This window comes from Saimiri boliviensis, chromosome 19 (genome assembly GCF_048565385.1).
Source record: "Saimiri boliviensis isolate mSaiBol1 chromosome 19, mSaiBol1.pri, whole genome shotgun sequence".
In the NCBI taxonomy this organism is placed as follows: domain Eukaryota; kingdom Metazoa; phylum Chordata; class Mammalia; order Primates; family Cebidae; genus Saimiri; species Saimiri boliviensis.
In genome coordinates, this window is record NC_133467.1 from 33,103,804 (window position 1) to 33,128,097 (window position 24,294).

The window sequence follows — 24,294 nt, forward strand, 5'->3', positions numbered from 1 at the left end:
TTTTTTTCTAAGATGGGGTTTCACCATGATGGCCAGGCTGGTCTTGAACTCCTGACCTCAGGTGATCCACCCACCTCGGCCTCCCAAAGTGCTAGGATTACAGGCATGAGCCACTGCGCCCGGCCTTCTCTAATGATTTATAGCTTAAAAAACATTATCTAGGCCAAGCGCAGTGGATCACTTCTGTAATCCCAGCGACTCCAGAGGCCGAAGTGGATGGATTACTTGAGCCCAGGAGTTCGAGACCAGCCTGGGCAACACAGTGAGACCCTGTCTCTACAATAAAACAAAACTCCAAAACAAAATAAAACAAAAACATTATCTGGAAGCAATTTTGGGTATCTGCAAACACTCCTGAGAAACGAGCAAAGTGAAACCCTTGGGAACTCAACTCAGGGAATTTAGGATTTCTCAGCAGGATGGCCTCTGTGTGTGTGCATTGCCGCAGCATCTGTTTTTCTCATTCTGCTTCACTACAGGTTCGAGAAGTTGGAGACCTGGTAACTTTGCTTTTTACCCAAACCACAGCATTTTAAATAAACAAAACCAGCCATTCTCACACACCTGCCTGCCCCAATTCCTTTGGGATCTCCATCTCAGATTCAAAAGTCTCCCCATTTCCCATTCCCATAATGGGATCTGGCACATAACATTTGGATGCTGTGTTCCAAACGCAGGAGCCTCTAGCTGTTTGTCCCTGAACTGCCGTAACTGGCCTCAGGCTTCTGCACAAGTAGCAAACTAGAGAATGCGCCCCACAGCCTGGAGGTGACACAACCATTGTTTCTGCAATCTCAATCCAAACCTGGTTTTTACCCCAAACCAGGACTATCACCCAAAGCCAGGTGGGCTTTTAAGTCACTACCTGGTAATGCATTGAATAACACAAAACATGGTACTTTTTAAAACATTTGTATTTATATATATAAAAAATTAAATATATATAATATATAGTGTGTTTGAGGCTAAAAATATAGTACATAATATTTAAAAAAAAAGGAGGGAAAGAAGGCAGAATAGGAAAAGGTGTGGGGGACACACAGATACACATTGCTAAAAATCTACGATGGTTTGTCCTAACAAAAATATCTTTTTTCTCTTCTCTTAATTATCATCATGGATCCATTTATTTCTGGGGTGTGGGTGGAGAAAATTCAACTGGAGCTAGAAACGGAGGTTGTAATCCCAAGAATGGCTGGGTAGAAAATGTGACCACAGGGAGACCTGGGCCTCTTCTGGTGAAATTGGACGCAGCAAAATTTTCTGGGTCACTGTTGCTAACAAGATTGTGTGGACTTCTATCAGATTGGGAATGTGACCGCTCCCTCCCCAGAGTTAGAGTATTCTCGGGGGAGCAGCGTCTGAAGAGCTCCAGAAGCAAACAGAAGAGCCCAGGGCCCATCAGTACTCAACAAGGCCAGTGGTTGGGGCCAGCAAAAAACCAGCGTAGGGACAGCAGACTGGCAGGAATGAGTGACAGTTCTATGCAAATGGGGTTATTATTATTATTGTTATTATTTTTTAAGGGCAGGTTTTGTACCAGAACTGCCCAGTATGGCCTGTGACTTCTGCGCAGCAATTATTTCTCCAGGGACAGGGCCTGGAGCTCCCTCACAGTGATCAAGAAAATGGGATTCCCCTCTACCTCCCGCACCCACCCGCTACCTACCAAACCACACCTCTCTCAGTCCTCTCCACCAGCCCGGAGGTAAGCGCCTGCACCACCGAGGAACGTGAGCCAACGCCTTTCACGAAGTCTGGCCTTGAGGAGAGGAGGTGAAATACCATAGTGGGGATAGGAGGAGGCCGAGAAGGGAATGGGAATGCTAATTTTATAGCGTCTTCACACAAATATAAATTGCCTTTCAATTACATCCCTTGGTCTGTGCACTTCAGTGTTCATTATGGCCTCACCAGGGTCAGGAGCTCACTGCTCCTTTTCAGTGATTCTCAACAGGCACAGTGGCCTGTAGAGGCACCAAGCGGCAGCCTGGCTCAGGTCAGACAGCACTGCCTTGGTGGGGAAGCCAGGATTTTGAGGCCAGGGTGCCTGGGGAGGAACGAGTTTAGCCGCGGGGACAGAAGCTTCCCCGCAGCAAGGAACAAGACAGTTCGCTCCAATCGGGGTCTTGGCTTTAACGCCGTTTTCTTCAACCCCAAATGGCTGAACATTACTGTGAACATGGGCCAAGTTTACTGAGAAACCGATTCCGCTTTACAGAGCCTGGGACTGTGGCTCCTGACAGGTTAACGAGAGGGCACAAGGGCAAGAAACTCCAGCGCGACGTGCTCCGTGCTCCGTTTTGAAAGCAGATAAAGCTCCCCTCCGAGTTAAGGGGATAGTCACCCTGCTGGGATAAGGAGAGAGCATGCTGCCTGAAGACAGGGTGCTCATACTGTTTCCATTCATTTAGGAGAGCACAGCACTGCTCCCATCCCTGGCCTCTTTTCTTTCTCACTTATTAGGCTTTTTGCTTCATGCAAACTGTGGCTGGAGTTTGAAGGATCCAGAATTTAGGATATAGGGTGGGCCCTTCACGAGGGGAGCGACCGTGGCTCAGCCAACAGCACAAGATCCCCTTCAAGATCCAGAATGTATGCCAACACCGTTGTACCCCTTTTCCTTTTCCCGGCTCCCCCTGCAAGCTACTGCTTCTCAGAGTGGGCAGCTGCGCTTACTCCCTGACCTCTGGCTCCAGGCACCTTGGACTGCAGGCTTCACCTGTTCGGTAGAGGAATGAGCTGACCCTGGCCCAGAGGAATGCTGCCAAGTATCGGCGTGGAGAAAGGCTGCTCACATTTCCCCTACAGAAGCAGTGCCTGAAACCTAGGCACATAGTACAGGAAACTCACTATGGCCTGACCTGGCAAAAGACATCTTTAAAAACCCATCAGAAATGAGTGGGGACCAGCACAGATGACCCAATGGCCAAAGGATAACCCCACATCAACTTTACTCTGAGGCTTAGGGTGCGTTTTATGTTGCTGTTTGGGATAAAGGGGTCCCTGGTGGAAACTAATTCACAACACTTCTGACAAGATAATGAAGTCCATGGTGAAAGCATCTTTGAATAGGAGAGAACCCCCACCCTGACCAGCTCCCCAGCCCTCACCATGCTTGCTACTGCTCCCGGCTTCTTGCCAGCAATGGGCAGTCCCACCCTTACCCCTCCACCCCATGGGCATAGCAAAAACAGAACAGTTTTAGGTGTGTACAACCCTCCCCGCTCATTTTGCAGGCCAGAAAAACTGGGGGCAATGAACAGAGTTAGGCCGAGATCTAACTTTCGCAGCTTTGGGTCTGGGTCCTGGATCTCCTTGCTCTTCCCACTAAAACAAGCCGTCAAATAAATGTGATCGGGATCAGCAACTACTGAGGCATTGCCATGCTGCAGGACTCCAGGATTTGACAGCAAAGCTCTGAGATCAAGGATACCTTCCACTCCCCAGAAAAGCTATTCCACTGGGCCCGCCAGGCAGGTTCCGGTTCAGATTCTGATAGCTACCAGCATGCAAGTGACAGAGGGCAGAGACTACCTGATACTTCCCTGTGCCTTCCAGGGTGCTTGCCTGACACCCAAGAGGCTCCAGTTGATGTGTTAAGGAGCACAGAACAGTGAAGAGGCTCTGTCAGGCTTTTGAAAACTAGGCTGCCTTTCTCAACAATTCTCCCTGCACCTTTAGCTCAATTACCTAGTGACCATAAGCCTGTCTCTCCATCATTTCAGTAGAATGAAAATAACACTTAAGCCAAAAATGGATATATAAAAGAATCTAGCCGGCCGGGCGCGGTGGCTCAAGCCTGTAATCCCAGCACTTTGGGAGGCCGAGGCGGGTGGATCACGAGGTCAAGAGATCGAGACCATCCTGGTCAACATGGTGAAACCTCGTCTCTACTAAAAGTACAAAAAATTAGCTGGGCGTGGTGGCACGTGCCTGTAGTCCCAGCTACTCAGGAGGCTGAGGCAGGAGAATTGCTTGAACCCGGGAGGCGGAGGTTGCGGTGAGCCGAGATCGCGCCATTGCACTCCAGCCTGGGTAACAAGAGTGGAACTCCATCTCAAAAAAAAAAAAAAAAAAAAAAAAAGAATCTAGCCAAACTCAAAACAAAAATGATTTTTTTTGAATATTCATGTTTAAAACGCCACCATCTTTAGACTTTAAGTCTGTGGGTTACCCATAGCTTTTGGGTTTTGTGAAAATAGAAATTTGCATGAACTTGTCTGTAGGGGAATCTGCATTTCTTGACAGACCTTCTCACTGAGCTCTCATAAAAGGACTCTACTGAAGGGTGTCAGCTTGCAGGGGTGGAACACAGCTGGCAGCCTGTAAATGCCCAAGGTAGGGCCCACTTCACAGGGATTTTCTCTGCTGAAATGAAGGAGAATGCAGAGGCTTCCTGTGAGGTTAGAACTAGAGCGACTTGCTTCCTGGGTACTACCTGTTCCATACTAGCAAGGGGCTGGCCAGAAATGTCACTCCCCAGACCCATCCGTAAGGGTGGTAATGGCCTGTGGCTGATGAGCGTGTAACCCATTAAAGCGAACATGAGTTATGAATGGTGACCATGGAGAAAGGGCAAGGAACGCTTTGGGAATTGCACCAGAGGCCCTGCCTCCCACTGGGCTGGACATGCAGTTGGGGAGGCGGGAAAAGGCCGACTCCAGACACTGCTTCCTCGGAAGGTGAGGCTGGGGCAGGGGTACAGGTTCTCCTTGGAGCGCCTGTTCTCTTTGGTCAGAAGGTGGCAGCTGAGAAGCGGTCACATGGAAGGTGTGTGTTGGATGTGCGTGCACATGGAGGAGAAATGGCCCGTGGAATGTCTGGTGCCCTTCCGCGCCACCTTCTCCCGGTCAGCACAAGTTCTCTGTCAGGGGCATTTCCAGGCCCCTTACCTCTCCAGGTCCCCTCACCCATCTCTCCCCTAACACTGTAACACTTAACAGTGTGTCCGAGGCTCACAAGTATCCACTCCCTGCACAGCCGCCCACATAGGGTCGGTCATCCAAAGCTTGACACTCAAGGCACTGAAAGTGGAAGAAGGAATCTGATTGGTCCAAGAAAAAAAAAAAAAAAAAGACACTTAAAAAACCAAAACCTGTCTCTCAAGCCCCCTGGAAGGTGGCCTCCAACCAACTGATGAGCCCTAGGGTAGGAAAGCAGAGCCTAAGGGCCAGGCCCCTCCCTAACCCTATCCTAGCTCACCGGTAACAGGTCTGGCAACCTGAATGTATAAAATGGATTCAAAGTGCTTGGAGGCTGAGAGTAATGGAAGGTGTTAGGAACCCCGTGGAGAAGAATAGGTACCACCTTTTCTTTCCACTGGGACTTGTATTTAGGTGGGGGAATCCCTACAGCTTTTCTTTCCAAATGAGGTTTTCATTGTTTTTCCGTTTCCTCCTACAGCACCCCCACCCCTACCTCACCACTCCCTAAACCAGCTCAAGAGTTAAAGCCAGGAAGTGGGGCAGGTGGCGGGGGAAGAGGCTTGGGTGGCTCCCTCTAGTGTTGGTTCTGGACGCTGCTGTGTGGCACACAGTGGTCTCTGGTCCATCAGGATGTGGTCCTTATCTTTCTTTCCCCACCGGGACCCTGACTTAGCTGGCTGGCCCCACATAGGAGAAGGAAAGCGGGCAGTGCTGCCGGGGATTCCTGGATCCCTCTGCATGCTGACAGACAGATGTCCACAGTGGGCAGCCAAGGTGACTGGCATTTTGATCCCAGCTGAATGAAGGCTGGATTTGAATGCAGTGCCAGGGCTGTTCTGTAGACAAGAGCGAAAATAAATCCAAGCTCCCTTCTGCAGTACCCTGAGGAAGGAGAGATGCCCCCAGGGCACGAGTGCCGACAACAGAGGGACTGGCCAGCCTCTCCTGTTTCCACCCGTCTGTGCCACCGCCACCCCCTCCCATACTTCATGTCCCTAGGCCAAAGTCTGCCCACCCCTGGGTACCCCCATTTCCACTTACAGGAGATCAGAGGGGTGGGATAGAAAGGGAATGCTAAAAAGTGCCCCCTCTGCTCTTCCCAACCTTCACTTTCCCTGTCCCCATTCTGGGGCCAGGCAAGAGTGCAGGTCAGAAGAGACACATCCTCCCGAAGAAGAGGGAAGGGCAGGCCCAGGAGGCTGGGGCATGCACAGAGCACCATCCTCGGGACGGGGTGTTTCTGGGAGACCTGCTCCCCACCTGCCACGGTGGGAGGAGGAAGGCTGGTCCGAGAAGGGAGCAATGAGCAATGCCCCTGAATATCAGGGAACAGCTGTGAAAGCCTTCTCCTCTGCCCCGCAGAGATGCCCCAGCCAGGCTCTGGCCCCTACACGTGAGTCTGCATGCGCTGCTGGAATCGCTGGCCGTAGTCCGAGTGCTGGGAGGTGTAGGAGAATCGAGTGGCTGTGGCGTACTTGCCAATGGGATCGTACGCCTCATATGGGGTCCGCTCCAGGCCAGAGGGTGGGGCCTGGGGGTAGCCCAGTCGGTAGGTGGGGTACCCAGCTGCCCCAGGGAAGGGATGGGAGTTGAACTTCTCATAGTTCTCGTAGGACAGCTGGCTGGTTGTGTCGGTGCCAGCGGGGGCCGCAGGGCCAGGGGGTGTGGGCTCAGGGCCGTAGTCAGAGGCAGGGGCCCGGCTGTAGGTGTTGAGCTGGGCATAGCCGCTGGAGTGGGAGAGACGGGATGAGGGGCGGCCGTCGAAGCGGGCAGGGCCAGGGGCACGGTAGTCAGCATAGAGCACTGCCCTGGAAGACGGGCGGTCTTCGTGGGCACGCACGTTGTAGTAGCCATTGGTGGGGTCCTGGGGGCAACGAGAGAAGAGGATGGAGGCAGTGTGCCCTCTCGGGTGGTGATTAAGTCTCTCCACGGCCTTCTGAGCCGCCTCCTCCTGCTCTCCCCATGTCCCCATCTAGTATTCCACCTCCTCTGCTCCTTCAAAAACCCTCCCAACCACTGCTCCCCAAGTCTGTCCTCGCCTCCCCGCTGCGGGCCCTCGGAGACCCACCGTCCACTGGCCCTGGTGCCCTGGCCCTTCCCCTTTCCGCACCTTCATCTCATACTCCTCCCGGGTGTCGATGGTGTCACAGCGCAGGTCCTGCTTCAGATCCACGTCATCCTTAAAGGACTGCGGAGCAGCAGGAGTGGGGCGTCACCCACTCTTGCCGCCTCTCACCAACCCCTCCCCACACTCAGAGGCCACCTGCTCACGGGAGGGGTCTGAAGGCAAAGGCAGACTTGAGCTCTGGGTCCTCTGAGCAGAGGCTCTGGGACATGGCAGAAGAGGCCAGAGACCTGGGTTCGAGCACTAGTGTTGCTGCTGATGTGTAATGTGACCTTGTAAATGTCACTGCCCCTCTCCAGGGCTGTTTCCTCATCTCGGCAATGAGGCAGATGGACCAGAAAGCCTCTGGGGGTTTCCAACTTTCACAGTCTGGGGGGGAAAAGACGAGGCAAAGGAAGTCTTTGGAGGACGCCACCTGCCTATCCTCTGCTGGAGGAAACCACCCTGGGGGTGTGTGCATGCGGGAGAGTATGTGTGGCAGGACCCGGGAAGGCCAGCGGAGGAAGGAAGAATGACAGTGGAAATTACAGCTGGGATGGAGCTGGTCCTCAGAGGGTGGAGAGGGCAGGAGGCCGGGGAGGAGCAGGACCCTCACCGAGTAGATGGCCTTCATGACCCGGGTCGCTGTGGAGACGCTGGCGGTGTCATCTTCCCGGTCAGAATGCATGGTGAGTGGCTCTCGGTTCACTGTCTCCACCTTGATATCCAGCTTCCTCAGGGTCACATCCTTGCGACCTGGGATGGGAGAGGCGGCCTGGACCAAGTGCTTCCTGCTGGCCTCTGCAGTGGCTGCTTCTGGCTCCCTCTGAGCTGGAGCTCAACAGCCAACCCCTCCATCCATCCCGAGCACTGCCTGTCGTGGCCCCAGAAGGGCCGGGGGAGGCTGTGGGCTGCACAGGGCCCATACTCACTGCCTTTGCGGCGCCGGTAGAGGAAGAATACCAAGGCGATGAAGAAGAAGATGAGCAGGATGCCGGCACCGATGGTGGCTCCAGCTATGATGCCCACAGGTAACACCTCTTTCAATGGGGAAGGAAAGGTGGAGGGGTGAGGCTGGAGTTATACTGGGAGCTAAGCTCAGTACTGGCTGAAGGCTAGGCCACAGCTACAGAGGCAACCCTGGCTTGTGTACAGGGCTTTTTGATTGAGCCTGGGGACAGCGTTAGGTTTAAGTCAAGGTTGGGTTTGAGAGGAAGGTCTGCATTGTGGTCGGATTCTGTCTGTGCTCCAGTTCCATCAGAGTGGAGATCACAGACAAGTCTCATCCCTGCAGCTGGGGCGGGAGTGTGCCCCTGGCCATGGTTGTCTGTCTATCCCTGTCCTTCAGCCCACATGCCTGAGGCTTGGCTCCTTGCTCTTGTTTGAGGTTGGCTGTGTCCAAACTCTCCAGTCTGCCACACATGCTCTTTGACCACCTTCCCATCCATAATACCATGTGACTGCCCCATTTGCACTATCTCCTCAGGGCTCTAAGAGTTTTCCTGGTTTCCTCTGCTTCCCAGAGCCGAGGAGGAACTCAGGAATCCTGCCTCCAGCCTTCTCTCTCTTCCTAGCAGTCCTGGCTGAATCCAGATCCTGCTTAGAGCTCTTCCCTTCTGAGACCCTTCCCTGTGGAGCCCCACATTACCGTATCGACTCCATTCTTCTCCGCCCCAACGCCCTGCTGGCATCCCCAGTTAAGACTGAACTGATGGGACGCTGTCATTTTCCATGGGGTTCCCCATCTTCTATGTCAAATGGTTAGTTCTCAAAAAACGAAAAAATGCTAGTCTCCTCCTGGGACATGGGAGCTTCCAAAAGTCAAAGGAATACCTCTTTTATCATGTGAGAAATGCCTTAAAGGAGAGAACACTTCTCTGTTAGCAGAGTAACAATTCTTGAAGAGGTAGGGGGGCCCATACTTACTGAACACCTATTATATGCCTGGTATTTTGTAAATATTCTCTCACTTCATCCTCACAAGCCAGTGAGATAGGCAGTGTTATTCCCGTTTACAGTTCATTTGATTCTTCTCCATTTGAATTCATTTGCTACCACTCTGTAAGTCCTTCCACTACACTGAAAGTTTCTTGAGGTCAGGGACTGTGTCTTGTTCACAGCACTTCCTGCAGCCCCCAGGGCAGAGCCCAGCACATAGCAAATGCTCAGTAAACTTCAATAAAGTGAGGGAATTTCCCCAGTTGAGCATGGAGGCCAGGTTCTGGTGGGGAGGCCCTAAAGAGTTCTTTCCCTCTGGAGTTAAGATCCCTCTGGAAACTGATGCACAGACTCTTAGAATAGGCAGGAACCAGAGGGGAGCAGCCCAAACCCCTTCACTCCTGACCTCCCAGTCGGGACATCCCCTGCGTCTTCCCTCCCTCAGAGCAGAGCTCAAGGGAGGGGAAGCAGCTGAGCCCCGCCCCTGGAGAAAAGAGGGAGCAGAATCCTCAGGCTGCCTTGCACCCCAGTTGGCAGGCAGCACTGCCAGTCACCTCGCTCTTCCAGCTGGATGATGGCTGTGCCCGGCCCGAAGCTGTTCCAGGCAGTGCAGTTATAGTGGGTCTGAAAGTCAGCCTCCATGACATTGTTGATGGTGAGCGTGGATAGCACCCCACTGCCCGAGTTGGTCCTCTCCACTGTATAGCGTTCCAGGGTCCCCATCTCCAAGAAGTTCTCCTTCCATGCCCATGCCTGCGGTGGAGAGGGCAGGAAGGAGTTAAGAAAGGGGTAGGTGGCAGAAGCCCATGCCCACGTGCCCGCTGATCCACCCTCAAGGCACCCTCACCCCTATGTACCATGTGTGCCCCCCAAGCCCAGCCTAACACCTCCCCGTAACAAACCTAAGTCACACCTACTGCCCCACACCCTCGACACTGACTCTGCACTCAAGAGGGGAGCGGTGGCTCTCAAACACGGCTGACATCAGATTTCCCTAGGAAGATGCTTTCAAATATAAATTCTTGGGACTATGTCCTAAATAGGAATCTCCAGGGAGGAGAATCTCTATTTTCATAATGATCGCGTGTGATGTGGATGAAGCTGACCCAATGAACCAACACTGGGAACCCCAGATGCAGAAAAAGTTCTGCACTGGTCCTCAAGAACGCTGGGCTCTTCTCCCCATCAAGCCCCCGTGTGGCCTCCCTGTCCCTCTCTAGGCCTCATTTTCTTCATGTAGACATTGACAGAACCAGGCTAGGGCTAGACAATGCTCAAGGTTTCTTCCATCTCTGATAGTCTGTGATTCTCTTTTTTTTTTTTTTTTTTTTGAGACAGAGTTTCGCTTTTGTTGCCCAGGCCGAGTGCAATGGCACAATCTCGGCTCACCACAACCTCTGCCTCCCAAGTTCAAGCTCTTCTCCTGGCTCAGCCTCCCGAGTATTACAGGCATGTACCACCATGTCCGGCTAATTTTGTATTTTTAGTAGAGATGAGGTTTCTCCATGCTGATCAGGCTGGTCTCCTGACCTCAGGTGATCCACCCTCCTCGGCCTCCCAAAGTGCTGGGATTACAGGAGTGAGCCACTGCGCCCAGTCTGATTCTAATTTAGTGCAACTCAATCTTTAGGCGTATCTTGAACCAACACACACGATCTGCCTGGCTGGCACTGGAGACTGATCCACAGACTCATAACAGGCAGAACCCACAATGGGGTATCCCCGGACCCCTCCATCCCTGACCCCTCAGCCGGGCCATTCCCCTGTGTGGCCCCTTCCTCAGAGTGGAGCCTAGGGGAGGGGGAGCAGCTGAGAACTGGCTCCTTTCCAGGGATCAATCCTCCTAGATCTGCAAGGAAAGCCCCCCGGGAGTCCAGCCGCCTGCTGCCCGGGCGGCCGTGGTAATGAAGTGTCCCTGGGCAGCCCTGGAGTTAGCCAAATGGTCATTAAATGTGATGAGGGGTTTGACAGTTAATGGTCACGGAAGGAATTAATGGCTCATGGTGTAGGGGAGAGGAGACAGGAGGGAGGAGAGTGGTAAAGCAAAGGGGCTGGTGGGAGGAAGGCGGGAGGGAGAGAAGAGTGGGCCAGGCAGGCGGGAGAACTGATGGGGAGGAAGGAAGAGGGAGAAGCCGGGGGAGGAGGAGACAGGGAAGTGGGCGGGGGCAAGGAAAAGAGCAGGAGGTCCATGACGGGGCAGACGGGGGGGGGGGGGAGAAGAGGGGGAGAGTGGGGGAGCTAGCACGAACTGAGAGCTGGCCTAGGCGTCTCACACCTGTTGCTGCCATGATTCTCCCAGCAACCCCGTTAGGTAGGAGTTATTGCCCGTTTAATAGATGAGAAAACTGAGTTTCAAAACACTACGTAATTTGCCCAGGGACACATAACAAGTAAGGGAGGAGGTGGGGTTTGAGCAAGTAAAGGGACAGAGGGACAGAAGGCAGAAGACTCAAGGATGGAAACGGGACGGGGACATTGAAGGAGCGAAACCAGCAGAGGCCAGAGGAGGCCGGGCCTGGGCAAAGAAGCAGGACTTGGGCTGCCCGCAGGCGGGCCCGGCACTTACTATGCGGTCTGGGGGTGGTGTGCTGCCAATGAAACACTCCACCTTGCCACCGTCACCCCTCACGGCGTACTGCACCGCCTCACTGGAGATGATGGGGGGCCCTGCGGGCAAGAAGCCACGAGTCAGAGCCAGTTAGAAGCCGCAGTGCCGGCCCACCCAGGCCCGGCTGCCTCTCCGGCCACTCACTCACCGTTCACATACAGCGGCACCTCCCGCTCGGCCACTCCGATTCGAGGCACGATGGCCCGGCAGGTGTAGGTGCCAGCGTCTGCTTGAGTCACCGACTTCAGCAGCAGCTGGTTGCTGTTACTCAGGACCTGGGCAGAGAGAGCAGCCTCGGGTGGGGAGCCAGGAGGCCTGGGCCCCTAGGTCCATGAGGGCCCCACATCAGAGGCATTGAAAAGAAAGCAGGAAGGGCCACAAGTGAATTCCCAGAAGGGAAACGGGGTTCCCGAGTCCATTTGGTCCATGCCCTGACTACAAAGGTTGGCACGTAGGTACACCTATAGCTCTGCAAGAGTGGGCAGGGATGGGGTGGAGGCCAGAGAGGGCAGGTGGAGGCTGCGATCATTTTAGGATTAGCCTCTTCTGATGATTTGTTCTAGTATTTTCCTTGCCAGGTGCGGTAGGACATTTTACTCTGAGATTCCTCTTCCTGCAGTTCTGGTCCACATGATCTAACGGGGGTCTCTGAGGAGCTAAAGACCACTCCAGCCTTCTCTAGCGAATCGCCTCAGCTTCCCCACCGCCCTGTGGGCGTTATTTACCAGACCTTTGCCACTGCAGCAGGCCCGCCCCAGGCCCTCCTTCCTCCCATCCCACCCTGCTTCCCATGCACAGCTGGGTCTGTCCCCCAGTGCTTCTGAACTGGCAGCTGTCCTGTGAGAAGAGGTGGGGATAACCATAAGCACTGTGTCTCTCCTCCAAATCCCAAGACCCTAGAAATAGCCCAAGTGTAATCTGAAAGGTAACGCTGCAGCCCCCCCGACTCCTCGGCCCCCATCTGTGGCCACGCCCCTTCCCCCCAGCATTCAGAATAGGCAGTTAAGAGTCTTACCATGTTTGAGTCCTTTTTGGTCCAGGTGAGAGTGAGGGGGGGATTCCCAACCCAGACACAGGTGAGGGTCACATCAGAGCCAATGTCTGTGGTCGTGGGTTTGGGGTCAACTACAATCCGGGGGGCAACTGTGAGGGAGAAAGAAGCCACCTGTTAAGAGTCTCAAGCTCATGGAGTTAATGCCAATCAATCTTCCTCCTCCTGTCCCGATACCTCCCTGGAGGAGGCATCCCTGACTCTGCCCCAGGCCCTTCGGTGGCCCCTGCTCTCTGTCCCCATCCCTGCCCGCCCAGCTACTCACAGTGGACATTTACTAAAGTGCTGACATTGGTGCTCCCCACTTTGTTGTGAACCTCACAAGACACAGGTTCCGTGAAAAAGGAATAATCCACATTTGTCTCATAGCGACTCTCATGGGCATCTTCAATCAAGAAACCTCCTTTGGCCCACCTGGGGGAAGGAGGCAACACAGAGGTGGGATCAGGGCTCACACCCTCCCGACTACACCCACAACACTGGCCTCCCCAGTACAGGCTCCAGCCCCGACCTCTTCCGTATCACTCCCCAGAGTGCTCCCAGCCTCTGACCCCCTCACCTGTAGCCCAAGATCTCAGGGTTGGCCGTGGCCTGGCAGGTAAAGACGACACGCTCACCCTCCTGCACCGTCTGTGGCTCGATGGACAGGGTCACTGTAGGAGGGTCTGCAAAGTCGAGAACAGAGAGTCAGGGTCTTTTCTGTCCCTTGAGTTTCTTTTTCCCTCCCTAACACATACACTCAGACCTGATCACTCTGGGGGGCATCTGGGAATTTGAGGTTGCAGTGAACCAGCTCCAGTAAACAGGCTCTTTCTCTCCTTTTCCACACAGAGCCTCTAGGGGCACGCTAGGGTGACCAAGGAAGGCACCAAAGGGACAAATAAGGCAATGGACTAATGACCCGCTGTGGCCACTAGGCGTCAGTGTGGGCTTGCTTGGCTCCCTAAAAGGGATGGGGTGTGGGCATCTCCAGTTGCTGCCCACACCTCCATGGCTCCCTGGGCAGAGATAATTTATGACACACCTACCAGGTAAGAATACTCCATGCTAGATGCTCTCCTGCTACATCTCATTTAATGCTCACAACCCCAGGAGGCAGGTCCAGGTCCACAATCCCTTATCTGAAACCCTTGGGACTAGACGCATTTCAGAATTCAGAATGTTTCAAATGTAGAAAAGCAACGCTGTGCCCAGGCGTTTACTGTGTAAGATCCCCAGCAGCGCCTGAGTCACATCCCATAGCCACACATATGAATCCATCTGCAGTGAAACTTAAGACTGAATTAAAGACTATGAAGAGCCTTGGTTCGGGCTTTGTCACCAAATCACTTTTAGTTTGAATAAGCGACTGTAGGCCAGTATTTTATTTTTTGCAATATACAGTACACAGAATTGGAAACTGAGGCCCAGAGGGCGTAAATCATTGACTAATAACAGGCTGGTTTAGACCTGGGGACGGCCTGACTCCACAGCCAATGCTCTCTACCAGTCTTTAGTCCCCACGGTTTAATCCAGGGAATGAAAGATGTGAAGAAGGCGAGCGTCTGTCCCGGAGACCACAGGGAGACTCTTAGTTTGTACTTCTCAAAAGGCTGGCTACATTCTCCTCCAATCCCCCTGGCTCCAGACTGCTCCCCCCACGCCACTCACGGTGCACGTCCAGCTCAATGGAAGTCTCTCTGCCATTGGGGATGGCCTCGTTCATGCTTCGGCAGGTGAAGACACGCCCAATGTCTAGGTCTGTGGGGTTAATGAGCAGCTGGCTCACAGTGGTCTCCCTCTTTCCATCCTTCAGCAACTCCTGGGACATGACAAGGGTGGGAGACATGGTCACACCAAAAGCCCCCTCCTCTGCTCTTAAGGCGACCTGACTCAGAGATGGGCTTGGGCTAGAGGAGGGGTACTTTAACTTAAAGCTCACCCCCCTTCACTCCCACAACCTCTTTTCGGTGTGTGTGTGTGTTTAAGCAATAGACAATTCATTCTTTTTAATGAAAAATTATATATTTTAAGGGTCTTGCTATGTTGCCCAGGCTGGCCTCCAACATCTAGAATCAAGAGAGTCTCTTGCCTAAGCCTTCTCAGCAGCTGCGACTACAGGAGTGTGCCACTATGTCCAGATCATAGACTATCTTTTGGAGCGAAGTTTACCGAAAAATTGAGCAGAAAGTACAGGGAGTTTCCATATATCTCCTCCCCGACCTTAGTGTTTTTCCCATTACTAACACCTTGTGTTAGAGTGATGTCTGTTACAGCTGATGGACCAAAACGAACATACTATTACTAAAGTCGACAATTCACATTAGAGTTCACTCTTGTGGGCCCAGCACAAATCCCTTCTCTTCTGGAAAGCCTTCCTCAGCCAGCCCAGCCCCAAGGACTGTCTCCCACAGTGAATTTATGCCCTTACAGGAACTGTGTCCTGCTCACAGCTCTAGGCACATCCAGCCTTGCTCGTAGGCCCCATGTGTGAGTGTTTCAGGGTTAGGTTTCTTCTGCTAAACTGTACACTCCTTGAGGGCAGGGAAGGGACTCAGGCTTGAGGTTCTCACACTTGCTCAGTGATAGGCAAAGGTCCTTAAATAGGGTCACATGAGCTGTTTCCCATATTGCAAACGGCCTGAGGTAAGCCATATTATTAATCCAAGGAAGGTGTGGCTAACACTTCCCTGTGGCTGGACCACCATGCATGCTGCTTTGCTGCTGGACAGGGACGGTTCAGGGCCAGCGCGGGATCACTGGCTGCCTCGTGCAGCCCGGAAGCTTCACTGTCTTTAATGAATATGAAAAATGGGGTGGATGACAAACGGACGTTAACAAACCAACTTGTTTTGTTGCCAAAATATCGAAGAACATGTAGCCCTGATGATGAAAAAGAACAGTTTTTGGTTGTGAAAAGGTTAAGTACCACTGAGGCCAAATGATCATTTGTCAAATGAGAAACTAAGGCCAGAGAAAACTGAAGGGAATTGTCCAAGGTTACACAGTGTGCTCAGGGCAGAACTGAAGCCAGAATCCAGGTATCCCTGGAGCTGCATGCTGAGGAATGTGGGAACATCTCTCCCCACACTGAGAAGTGCTCCTGCAGCACCAGCAAAGGGCTGAATCCACATATGTTTACCCATGGTTGGCAGGATGACCCCAGACAGGAAATCTGGATTGGAATTTCAGCGGTACTGTCCACTCTGCTATGTCATCCTGGGCAAGTCACTTGATATCTTTCACGGCTTCCTCATCTATACAAGGATCCCTGCTTCCCCAGCCTCTTTGTTAGGATGACTGGAATAATCTGACAACCAGATGCTGAAGGAAAGAGGCAGAAGTAATCAGTGGAGAGAAAGCACAGTCAGACCCAGGTACAAACCCCAGCTCTGCTGCTTCCCAGCTGTGTGACCTTGGACAAGTCACTCAACCTCTCTGAGCACCAGTTTCCTCTTTGGTAAGTTGGAAATAATGCCTTCTTTATGGGACTCCTGCGAAGATTAAGAGAGACTGTCCATAAAGTGCTTAGCATACACCGTGTCTAGCACACAGTAGGTGGTTAATTCATGGCAACTTATTTCTATTAGTCTCCGCTCAGCTACTGAATGGCACGGTAAACCTGGGAATTCATTTCTCTTCTCTGAGTTTCAATTTTCCCAACTGTAGAATGAGAGGGTTGAACCAGATGACCTCTAGGACCCCTCTCATGTCTGTGTGCCCCTGAGTCTGTGGTCAAACCCCTGCGGGAAAGGAGAGGTGAGCTGGGCGAGGCCCAGGAGGAGCTGGGGGAGCTGGCCGGAGCTCACCGTGCTGGCCACAGCGCCCTCCTGCTGCGTCCCGTCCCGGAACCAGATGATGGTGGCAGCAGGCTTCGCATTGAAGGCCCGGCATGTGAGGTTGTGGGGGGTGCCTGCCTGCAGTAGAATCACAGGGCCTCCGTCAATCCGGGTGTCCTCTGGGGGGACTGTGGGAGAAAGCAGAGCAAAGTCAGCGCAGGGCGTGGCTAACACTTCCCTGACGACCAAAACTCCTGGCTCTGGAAGCATCCTTCCACCAGCAGGTGCGCCCTAGGTAGGCAGGACCACCCCGCCCTAACCTACAACCACCGTCTCCACTGCTCTTGCAGTGGCTTCACCTGGATTCTCAGCTTACACATCTTTCCCAGTCCTTGTCTGTTTTTCTTTCCTGGCCTGTAATAGTTTCCAGTACTACATGCCCTTACTATTTTTGTTTGTTTTTGTTTTTGTTTTTGAGACGGAGTCTTGCTCTGTGGCCCTGCTGCAGTGCAGTGGCACAATCTCAGCTCACTGCAACCTCCGTCTTCTGGATTCAAGCGATTCCCCTGCCTCAGCCTCCCAAGTAGCTGGGATTATAGGTGCCCACCACCTCTCCCGGCTAATTTTTGTATTTTTTTTTTCTTTTTTCTTTTTGAGACAGAGTTTCACTCTTGTTACCCAGGCTGGAGTGCAATGGCGCGACCTCGGCTCACCGCAACCTCCGCCTCCTGGGTTCAGGCAATTCTCCTGCCTCAGCCTCCTGAGTAGCTGGGATTACAGGCACACGCCACCATGCCCAGCTAATGTTTTTTATTTTTAGTAGAGACGGGGTTTCACCATGTTGACCAGGACGGTCTCAATCTCTTGACCTCGTGATCCACCCGCCTCGGCCTCCCAAAGTGCTGGGATTACAGGCTTGAGCCACTGCGCCTGGCTAATTTTTGTGTTTTTAGGAGAGAGTAGGGGTTTCACCACGTTGGCCAGGCTGATCTCAAACTCCTGACCTCTCAGGTTATCCACCTGCCTCAGCCTCCCAAAGTGCTGGTATTACAGGCATGAGCTGCATACCCCTACTTTTGCTCAGAGCTACAGATGGAAGCCTCAAACTTAGGTAAAGGGCTGGGCTATCTCAGGCTCTAAGTACAGCTCACATCCTTGGGAGTCTGGCTCGGAAAGGTGACCACCTCCACAGGACTCCTGGCATCCTCCCTCCTGTCTGCTCCTCTGCCCTGGTGCTGCCAGATGGGCCAGCCTATTCCAGTAAGCTCCATATCACACTGCTAGCAGGCTTTCTTCCCTATAGCACAGCTAAGAATGTGCCACTCCCCTGCTCAAACACCTTCAATGGCTGCAACTGTCTAGGGCATCAGTTCCAAGCATTTCAGCCTCCTGTTCAGGGTCCTCAAGCCAAGACCTGCAATGCCCTGCTTTCCATATGGCATGCCCTTTTCCCACAGCTTCTGTTGAAGTGTTTCCCATCCTGTTCAAATCCCAGCGGATGCACAAGGCTTTCCATGCCGCAGCCCACCCACACCGTGGAGGCCCCCACCAGTCACTCAGAGCTCTTAGCCATCTGCCTTGCATTTGGTTCACTTCTAACAGTATCTATCCCTGCCCCAACCAAAACTGTTATCCCTGGAAAAACAGCAACCCTGTCTCACTAATATTCATATGGTCACCAGTGCCTAGAATGTGACCAAAGTCGGCTCTTGCTAAATGTTCACAGAATTGAATTGACCGATGTCTGATGCTAGCAAATAACGGGGGCTCTCCCTGCCCTGTCTCCATAGGCTTCTAAGGTGAACCAGACTGTAAGTTCCCTGAGGGTAGGGGCTGCTTCTGTTATACTATCAACCCTTCAATGTCTAGCCCAGAGCTTGGATGATCACAGGTGCTCAGGGATATCTGCTGAACTAATGAATGGATGCTGATGAAATAAAGGCAGAAAGATTTTGATTATAATTTTTTTTGGTCCACCCAGCGTTCATCAACCAGAAATGAGAAAGGAACTCCTAGGTTTAAGCAGTCCTCCCACCTCAGCCTCTCAAATTTCAGAAACTACAGGCACACACCATCATGCCCTGCTAATTTTTATTTTTTGTAGAGAAGGGGTTTCTCTATGATGCGCAGGCTGGTCTGAAACTCCTGGGCTCAAGCAGTCCTCCTACGTCAGCCTCTCAAAGTGCTGGGATTACAAGCATGAGCCAGCGTGTCCCACCAATAAAAGATTTTGTTTGCCTCTTTCTGAGAAAGACAAGAAAGACTCAGAGGAGGGTCCAGATGGAACACTCGAGAAGGGACCCAGGGAGACCCACGGTGCCCAGTGGTGGCCAGGGCTGTCCTAGAATTGACACAATGAAGGTCTCCATGCTGGGTTTCCAGTAGAAAGAAACTACTCACAACCTGTCTTAGCATTCTGTTCAACTCACATATGCCTAGTGGTATAGTGAGAGAAGAATAAAAATAATAAAAATAAAACCAGGCTGCCTGGTTTCAAATCCTGGCACCTTTTGTTTACCTGCCTTGTGATCTCAGATGAGTTCCTAAAGTCTCTGAGTTTCAGCTTCTTCATCAGAGAAGAAACCAAGACATAGCAATGTGTACTCACTGGAGCCTCGTGAAGGCCAGATGAGATACGTACACAGACTAAAATGTGCAGGGCATGTGTGAGGTATGGAATGTATTCACCTTGCTGCCTGGACGAGCGGAGCGGTGGCTCCACCTCCTGCCCAGCCAATCACCCTCTGAATCCCTGGCTCCTCCTCCTTGTTCTGTGGTATATCTGGTTCCAATGCCAGGTGGGGGCAGGTGTAGGGATGGGGATCGGGAGAAGCTTGAAAAGTAGAGAAAGGTGGAGAGAAACGAACAAAGAGCTGCTGCTCAGGGCCTCCTGGTTTTCTCGGGGCCCCTCTAAGGCCACATGTTGCTGCCACCCCCAGGAGGAAGATCCTGGATGGGCAGAGCCCCGAGGAGACGCCACGCTCAGGTGCGTGCCCAGGCGTGCGAACAAAGGGGAAGGCATCAGCTTCCTCTGCCCTGATAATGCCCCCTTCCGCTTTGTTCACACAAAGACTACCTATTTGTCACCTTTGCCAGCAGTCCACCTTTCTCTAGAATTTTCCAAACTCTTTGCCCATCCTCCATGAGCTCATCCTGCCCTTCAGCTCTGGGGCAAATGACAATAAAGCTGTTAAGGCACCTGCTGAGCCAGCCATTAGAGGGCATGAGTCTGTGTGTGCCTGTGTGTATGAGCAAGTTTTTATGATGTGTATACAATATGCTCATGTGCCCAAGTCTATGATCAAACGAGGCCTCAGTTTCCTCATTTTTTTAAATTTTTATTTATTATTATTTTTTTGAGATGAAGTTTCTTTCTTGTTACCCAGGCTGGAGAGCAATGGCGCAATCTCGGCTCACTGCAACCTCCGCCTCCTGGGTTCAGGCAATTCTCCTGCCTCAGCCTCCTGAGTCGCTGGGATTATAGGCACGCGCCACCATGCCCAGCTAATTTTTTTGTATTTTTAGTAGAGACGGGGTTTTACCATGTTGACCAGGATGGTCTCGATCTCTTGACCTCGTGATCCCCCCGCCTCAGCCTCCCAAAGTGCTGGGATTACAGGCTTGAGCCACCGCGCCCGGCCTTGCTTGTTTATTAAACTTCAAAAATAACATGGACACCTACTCCCCAGAGTTGTTATTGTGGAGGCAAAGCAAAATGCAGAAGGTGCAGCCAACTGTCAATGGTGGTGGGATCAACAATAGTCATTTCTACCACCCGCTGAACGTTCATCTTGTGCCAGCCGAAGCGCCTCCTGTATATGACTTCATTTAATCCCTACCACAAAGTATATTCATTAATCCTTTCGTGGTAAATATCATTAACCCCAATTTACAGATAAGGAACGGAGGCTTGACGAGGATAAGCAGATGTGCTCAGAGACAGGACAGTGAGTTAGAGGGCAGAGCTGGAAGGTGGACCAGGCTTGCCTGACCCGGAAGCCACGCTCATCACCGTGGTTTTGGAGGTCTGTGTATCTATGTTGTGTCTGCATCTGTAGGGGAATGGGAGGCATACTGTCAAAGTCCTACCTTAAGGAAGAATGACAGAGGCCATTCTGTGAAGAAGGCTGCTCTGGGGAGCTGGAGGGCCACTACGGAGCATGGCTGGGGAGAAGGGGAGTCTGTGAGGCTGACAGCAATGCAGGGAGGCGGGTACCAGGCATCGGGCATGGCCCGCTCCTCATTTCTGCCCTGCCTAGTCTCTGGGTCCCTCAGTTGCTGTAAGCAAAGGCTGTAGGTAAGCAGGTATATAGGAAGGGGTGCGGGAAGTGTCATGTCTTCTTGTTGCCTCCGTGTGCTGCAGGTGGTAGAGTATTTCAGAATTTAAGAGAAAAGACAAGGAGAGGAGAGAGTGAGGGGAGAAGAGCAGCTGGACTAACCTTTCAGCTGAAAGTTGCTCCTGGGGCTCTCCCTGTTCTCTCCTCCGTCCGAATCACCCAGGCAGGCCAGCGAGGACCATACCTTCAGTACCCAGTGGGCTCCCCTGCTATGTCGCTCTCCCTCACTGGCCTGCTAGGTTTTCAGCAAGGCCCTCTTCCATCTAGGGTTCCCACTGATAATCTCCTTTTCCAGGTTCCTCCTTGAGTGACCCAAGCCCCTGGGTGCCATTGTAAGACATTGCTACAGCAACACTTAGTGGCTTAGTTCGCCTTTCTTCCTCTCTCTGTCTCTGTGATAAGGTAGGACAGAGAAGAGTATCGAGGCCCACTCATTAGGATGGGAGTTTTCCAGGGCAGCAGTAGCACCTTCCAGGGTCTAAGAGAGAGAGCGTTAGGGAGGAAAAAAGATGGAAGGAGGTTTCCTAAGAGTCTCATGGTTCCGTGGAACGCTTGGCTGAGCTTGGGGCTGACACGCTTCGGTGAGGGAAGGAAGATGATGTCTTGGCATTCATGCTCACCCTCTCATTTTTGCTGTCTAACCTCATTCCTGCTCCTTGCTAATTCTTCCCATTTTAGTCCTAGAGAGGAAAGGCAAATCATCCAACAGCCTTGACTCCTGGTCCCTCAGGGCCTTTACATCCAATGAAATCGGCTGTGGGGTCCCTCCAGTCCTCACTGATTCTGACACCTCACATTCACCCAGACCTTCACAGTTTACAAGTCCCCGTGCAGCAAAGCAGCAGTTGCTAAGAAAAGTCTGGTGTCATTATGCCATGTTACTGATGAGAAAACTCATGCCCAGAGGTTGTCACCTCTTTAGGATCATGATGCCAAAATGGCCAAGGTGCCCAGGTCTCCTAACCTCTGGCAGTCTAGGACTCCCTCTTCCCACCACACTCTGAGGGCTTGTCATGTTCTCACCTCCCTCCCTGCAAAAACAGACAAAAACAAAACAGAACAGGCTGGGTGCGGTGGCTCACACCTGTGATCCCAGAACTTTGGGAGGCCAAGGTCGGTGGATCACCTGAGCTCAGGAGTTCAAGACCAGCCTGGTCAACATGGTGAAACCCTGTCTCCACTAAAAAATACTAAAAGTACCCAAGCATGGTGGCGGGCACCTGTAATCCCAGCCACTCAGGAGGCTGAGGCATAAGAATCGCTTGAACCCGGGAGGCGGAGATTGCAGTGAGCCCAGATCGTGCCACTGCACTCCAGCCTGGGTGACAGAGACTCTGTGTCTCAAAAGAACCAACCAATCAACCAAACGAAGAACAGAAAACCTTCCTTGTGCCCAGTCTCCCTCATCTCAGCTCGTCTCTCCTTTCTCCCACCCATCTGGGGGGCTCCCACAAACTCAGTGATTTCAAGTTAAGGGGAAGGAAAAGAAAGGGGGGCAAAACGTATCAAACGGAGGCCAAAAAAAGGGACAGTGTCGATGAAACTAGGGAAGAAAGAGTCCCAGACGGACAGAGTCCCAGCCAAAGATAGAAAGCGCAACAGAGTCAGAGGCCCATTGAGACAAGTGGTGGCTTCAGAGGCACTGCAAGAGTGAGGCCTGGGGAGAGGCCGGGGGCCAGGTGGGCAGGGGGGTGAGGGGTGTGCTGAAGCTGGCCTCGTTCTGGTTCTGTGGCACTGCTGCAGGAGAGAGTCTCCTCATTATGCAAATGGCCTCAGGGGTTACCACAGAGGGACATCTGCTTGGTCCCCCAGTGGGTGGCTGCCTGGGCGCAGGACTTCCAAGAGCCAGCAGCCATCCAGACACAGCAAGATCCTAGCCTCCCACCCCTACCCCTGTTCCCGGCCTCCAGGCCCATTCCTTCCAGTCCTATTCCCCTGTTCCTGGAGGAGGCCCCCAGGTGAATCAGAGGCAGGGTGAGTGCTGAGGGAAGAAAGAAGGCAGCTGAGGGGAAGCAGGGCTGTGTAAGGCTGGGGTGCGGTGGAGGAGGGGCACAGGGGCCCTTTGACGCAGCTGAGAGGAAAGTCGAGGGGAGACAGAGGTCCCCTCAGCAACAAGCCTGCCAGCCAGGACAGCTGGGGAAGGAGGGCCCGGGTCTCCATCACCCCACACTTCCCTGCTCCTGTGGGGACAGGCTTGCTTCTAAAAGGCAGAAGGCCCCGTCCTTGAGTGGCCGAGGCACTCACACAGCCCACGTCCCGCAGCACCCCACCTCTCCCGCCTGCCTGCTTTCCTTTCCTCTACCTGGACTTGAGCATTAGGGCAGGGATGAGGCCAGCCACAGAGAGGGAGAAGCTGGGGAAATTAAAGCGCGAACTGGAAAGTGGGAGAGACCGCCAGGACACAGAGAGACGGGGCCTGGGAGTACTGAAGGGCGCCGGGGTCCTTACTGAGCACGGTGAGCTTGGCCCGCCGGGAGCGCAGGGCGGCCTCCGTTGCCTGGCATTCGTAAGAGGCGTCGTCAGAGAGCTCAGCGTCTGTGATCTCCAGGTTGTACTGTCCCGCGTCTGCGGAGCCCACGACCCGGTACCGTGGCCAGGCTGCAGAAACAGGAAGAGTGAGGCCCAACCTTGAAACAAGGACGCATCTTCAGCCATCCCATGCCAGCACGCCTTCCTCTGCCCTCTCCTGGGAACCCACTGGCAGGTGAGCAGGTGAGGCCCCAGACACAGACGCCTGATGCCACGACGCCCCATGGCGAGTCTGGGAGCCATCCAGCCGGAGGAACAGACAGGAGCGCGGCTGAAGCTGGGAGGTGAGCAGGTGAAATCTCTGAGGCTGTTTGCAGACAAATGCCTCTCATACCAATAGGAGAGAAAGGAGAGAAAAAGGCACACAGCAGGGAGCAAAGGAGACAGGGAGAGAGGGAGAGCCAGTGTGTGGGCGCCAGGAAATAGAGGCCATCGCGGCACAGACGAGCTCACTGGAGCACCTCTGCGGGACTCAGAAGGCAGAGGGAAGCCTGAGGCAGGCCCAGGGAAGAAGGATGAGGCAGGGGCCCGCCAGCTCCCTGGAGGAGCCCCTAAACCAGAGTCCTGGTTTCCCGCAGACGCAGTGGCTGAGGCAGTGGGCTCTGCCCTCCTTCCTCCAGGCTCCCCCACCTCCTTCTGCTTCCCAGCCCTCCCGCCACGTTCCCACATCCGCTCCTTCCCGTGATCTCCCTCTATCCAGAGGCTATCGATTCTTCTCACTCCATATCTATTGATCTCACTCTCTCTCCCAGTTTCTTTCTCTTTCTATCATCAATAGATCCAGCAGATTCATCTCTTTCCCTTATATGGATGGCTCTACACAGACAAATTTTCCCTACCTGTACTAACACATGGAACTCACAGCACATTATCTCAGCTCCCTCAACAATAAGAAGAATAAAAACATACAGCCCACCCCCACACCCATATTTATATCGTTATAGTGCTTTACAGCTAAAATGTTTTCACAAATATCTTCTCCCATTTGGTTCAAAACTCACAACTGCGGCCGGGCGCGGTGGCTCAAGCCTGTAATCCCAG

General features: G+C 53.0%; 1 protein-coding gene and 1 pseudogene across 2 annotated transcripts in view; both read right to left on the reverse strand.

Moving 5' to 3' along the window:
* Positions 1–4,294: 4,294 nt before the first annotated feature.
* Positions 4,295–4,917, reverse strand: LOC101044447 (uncharacterized; annotated as a pseudogene).
* A 1,398-nt stretch (positions 4,918–6,315) lies between these two features.
* The window catches only part of KIRREL1 (kirre like nephrin family adhesion molecule 1), a 106,006-nt gene continuing 88,027 nt past the window's right edge, over positions 6,316–24,294 (reverse strand). The window contains exons 3-15 of one of the 2 annotated variants that reach the window (XM_039460194.2): positions 23,173–23,322; positions 16,418–16,575; positions 14,280–14,430; positions 13,189–13,294; positions 12,895–13,043; positions 12,594–12,721; positions 11,727–11,853; positions 11,537–11,637; positions 9,525–9,723; positions 7,965–8,072; positions 7,649–7,788; positions 7,039–7,116; positions 6,316–6,792 (exon numbers count right to left, since the gene is read on the reverse strand). In XM_039460194.2, the coding sequence (XP_039316128.1) occupies positions 6,316–6,792; positions 7,039–7,116; positions 7,649–7,788; positions 7,965–8,072; positions 9,525–9,723; positions 11,537–11,637; positions 11,727–11,853; positions 12,594–12,721; positions 12,895–13,043; positions 13,189–13,294; positions 14,280–14,430; positions 16,418–16,575; positions 23,173–23,322 (2,072 nt within the window). Of the gene's footprint in view, positions 6,793–7,038; positions 7,117–7,648; positions 7,789–7,964; positions 8,073–9,524; positions 9,724–11,536; positions 11,638–11,726; positions 11,902–12,593; positions 12,722–12,894; positions 13,044–13,188; positions 13,295–14,279; positions 14,431–16,417; positions 16,576–23,172; positions 23,323–24,294 lie in introns of both variants that reach the window. The other variant, XM_039460193.2, reaches the window with a different exon arrangement.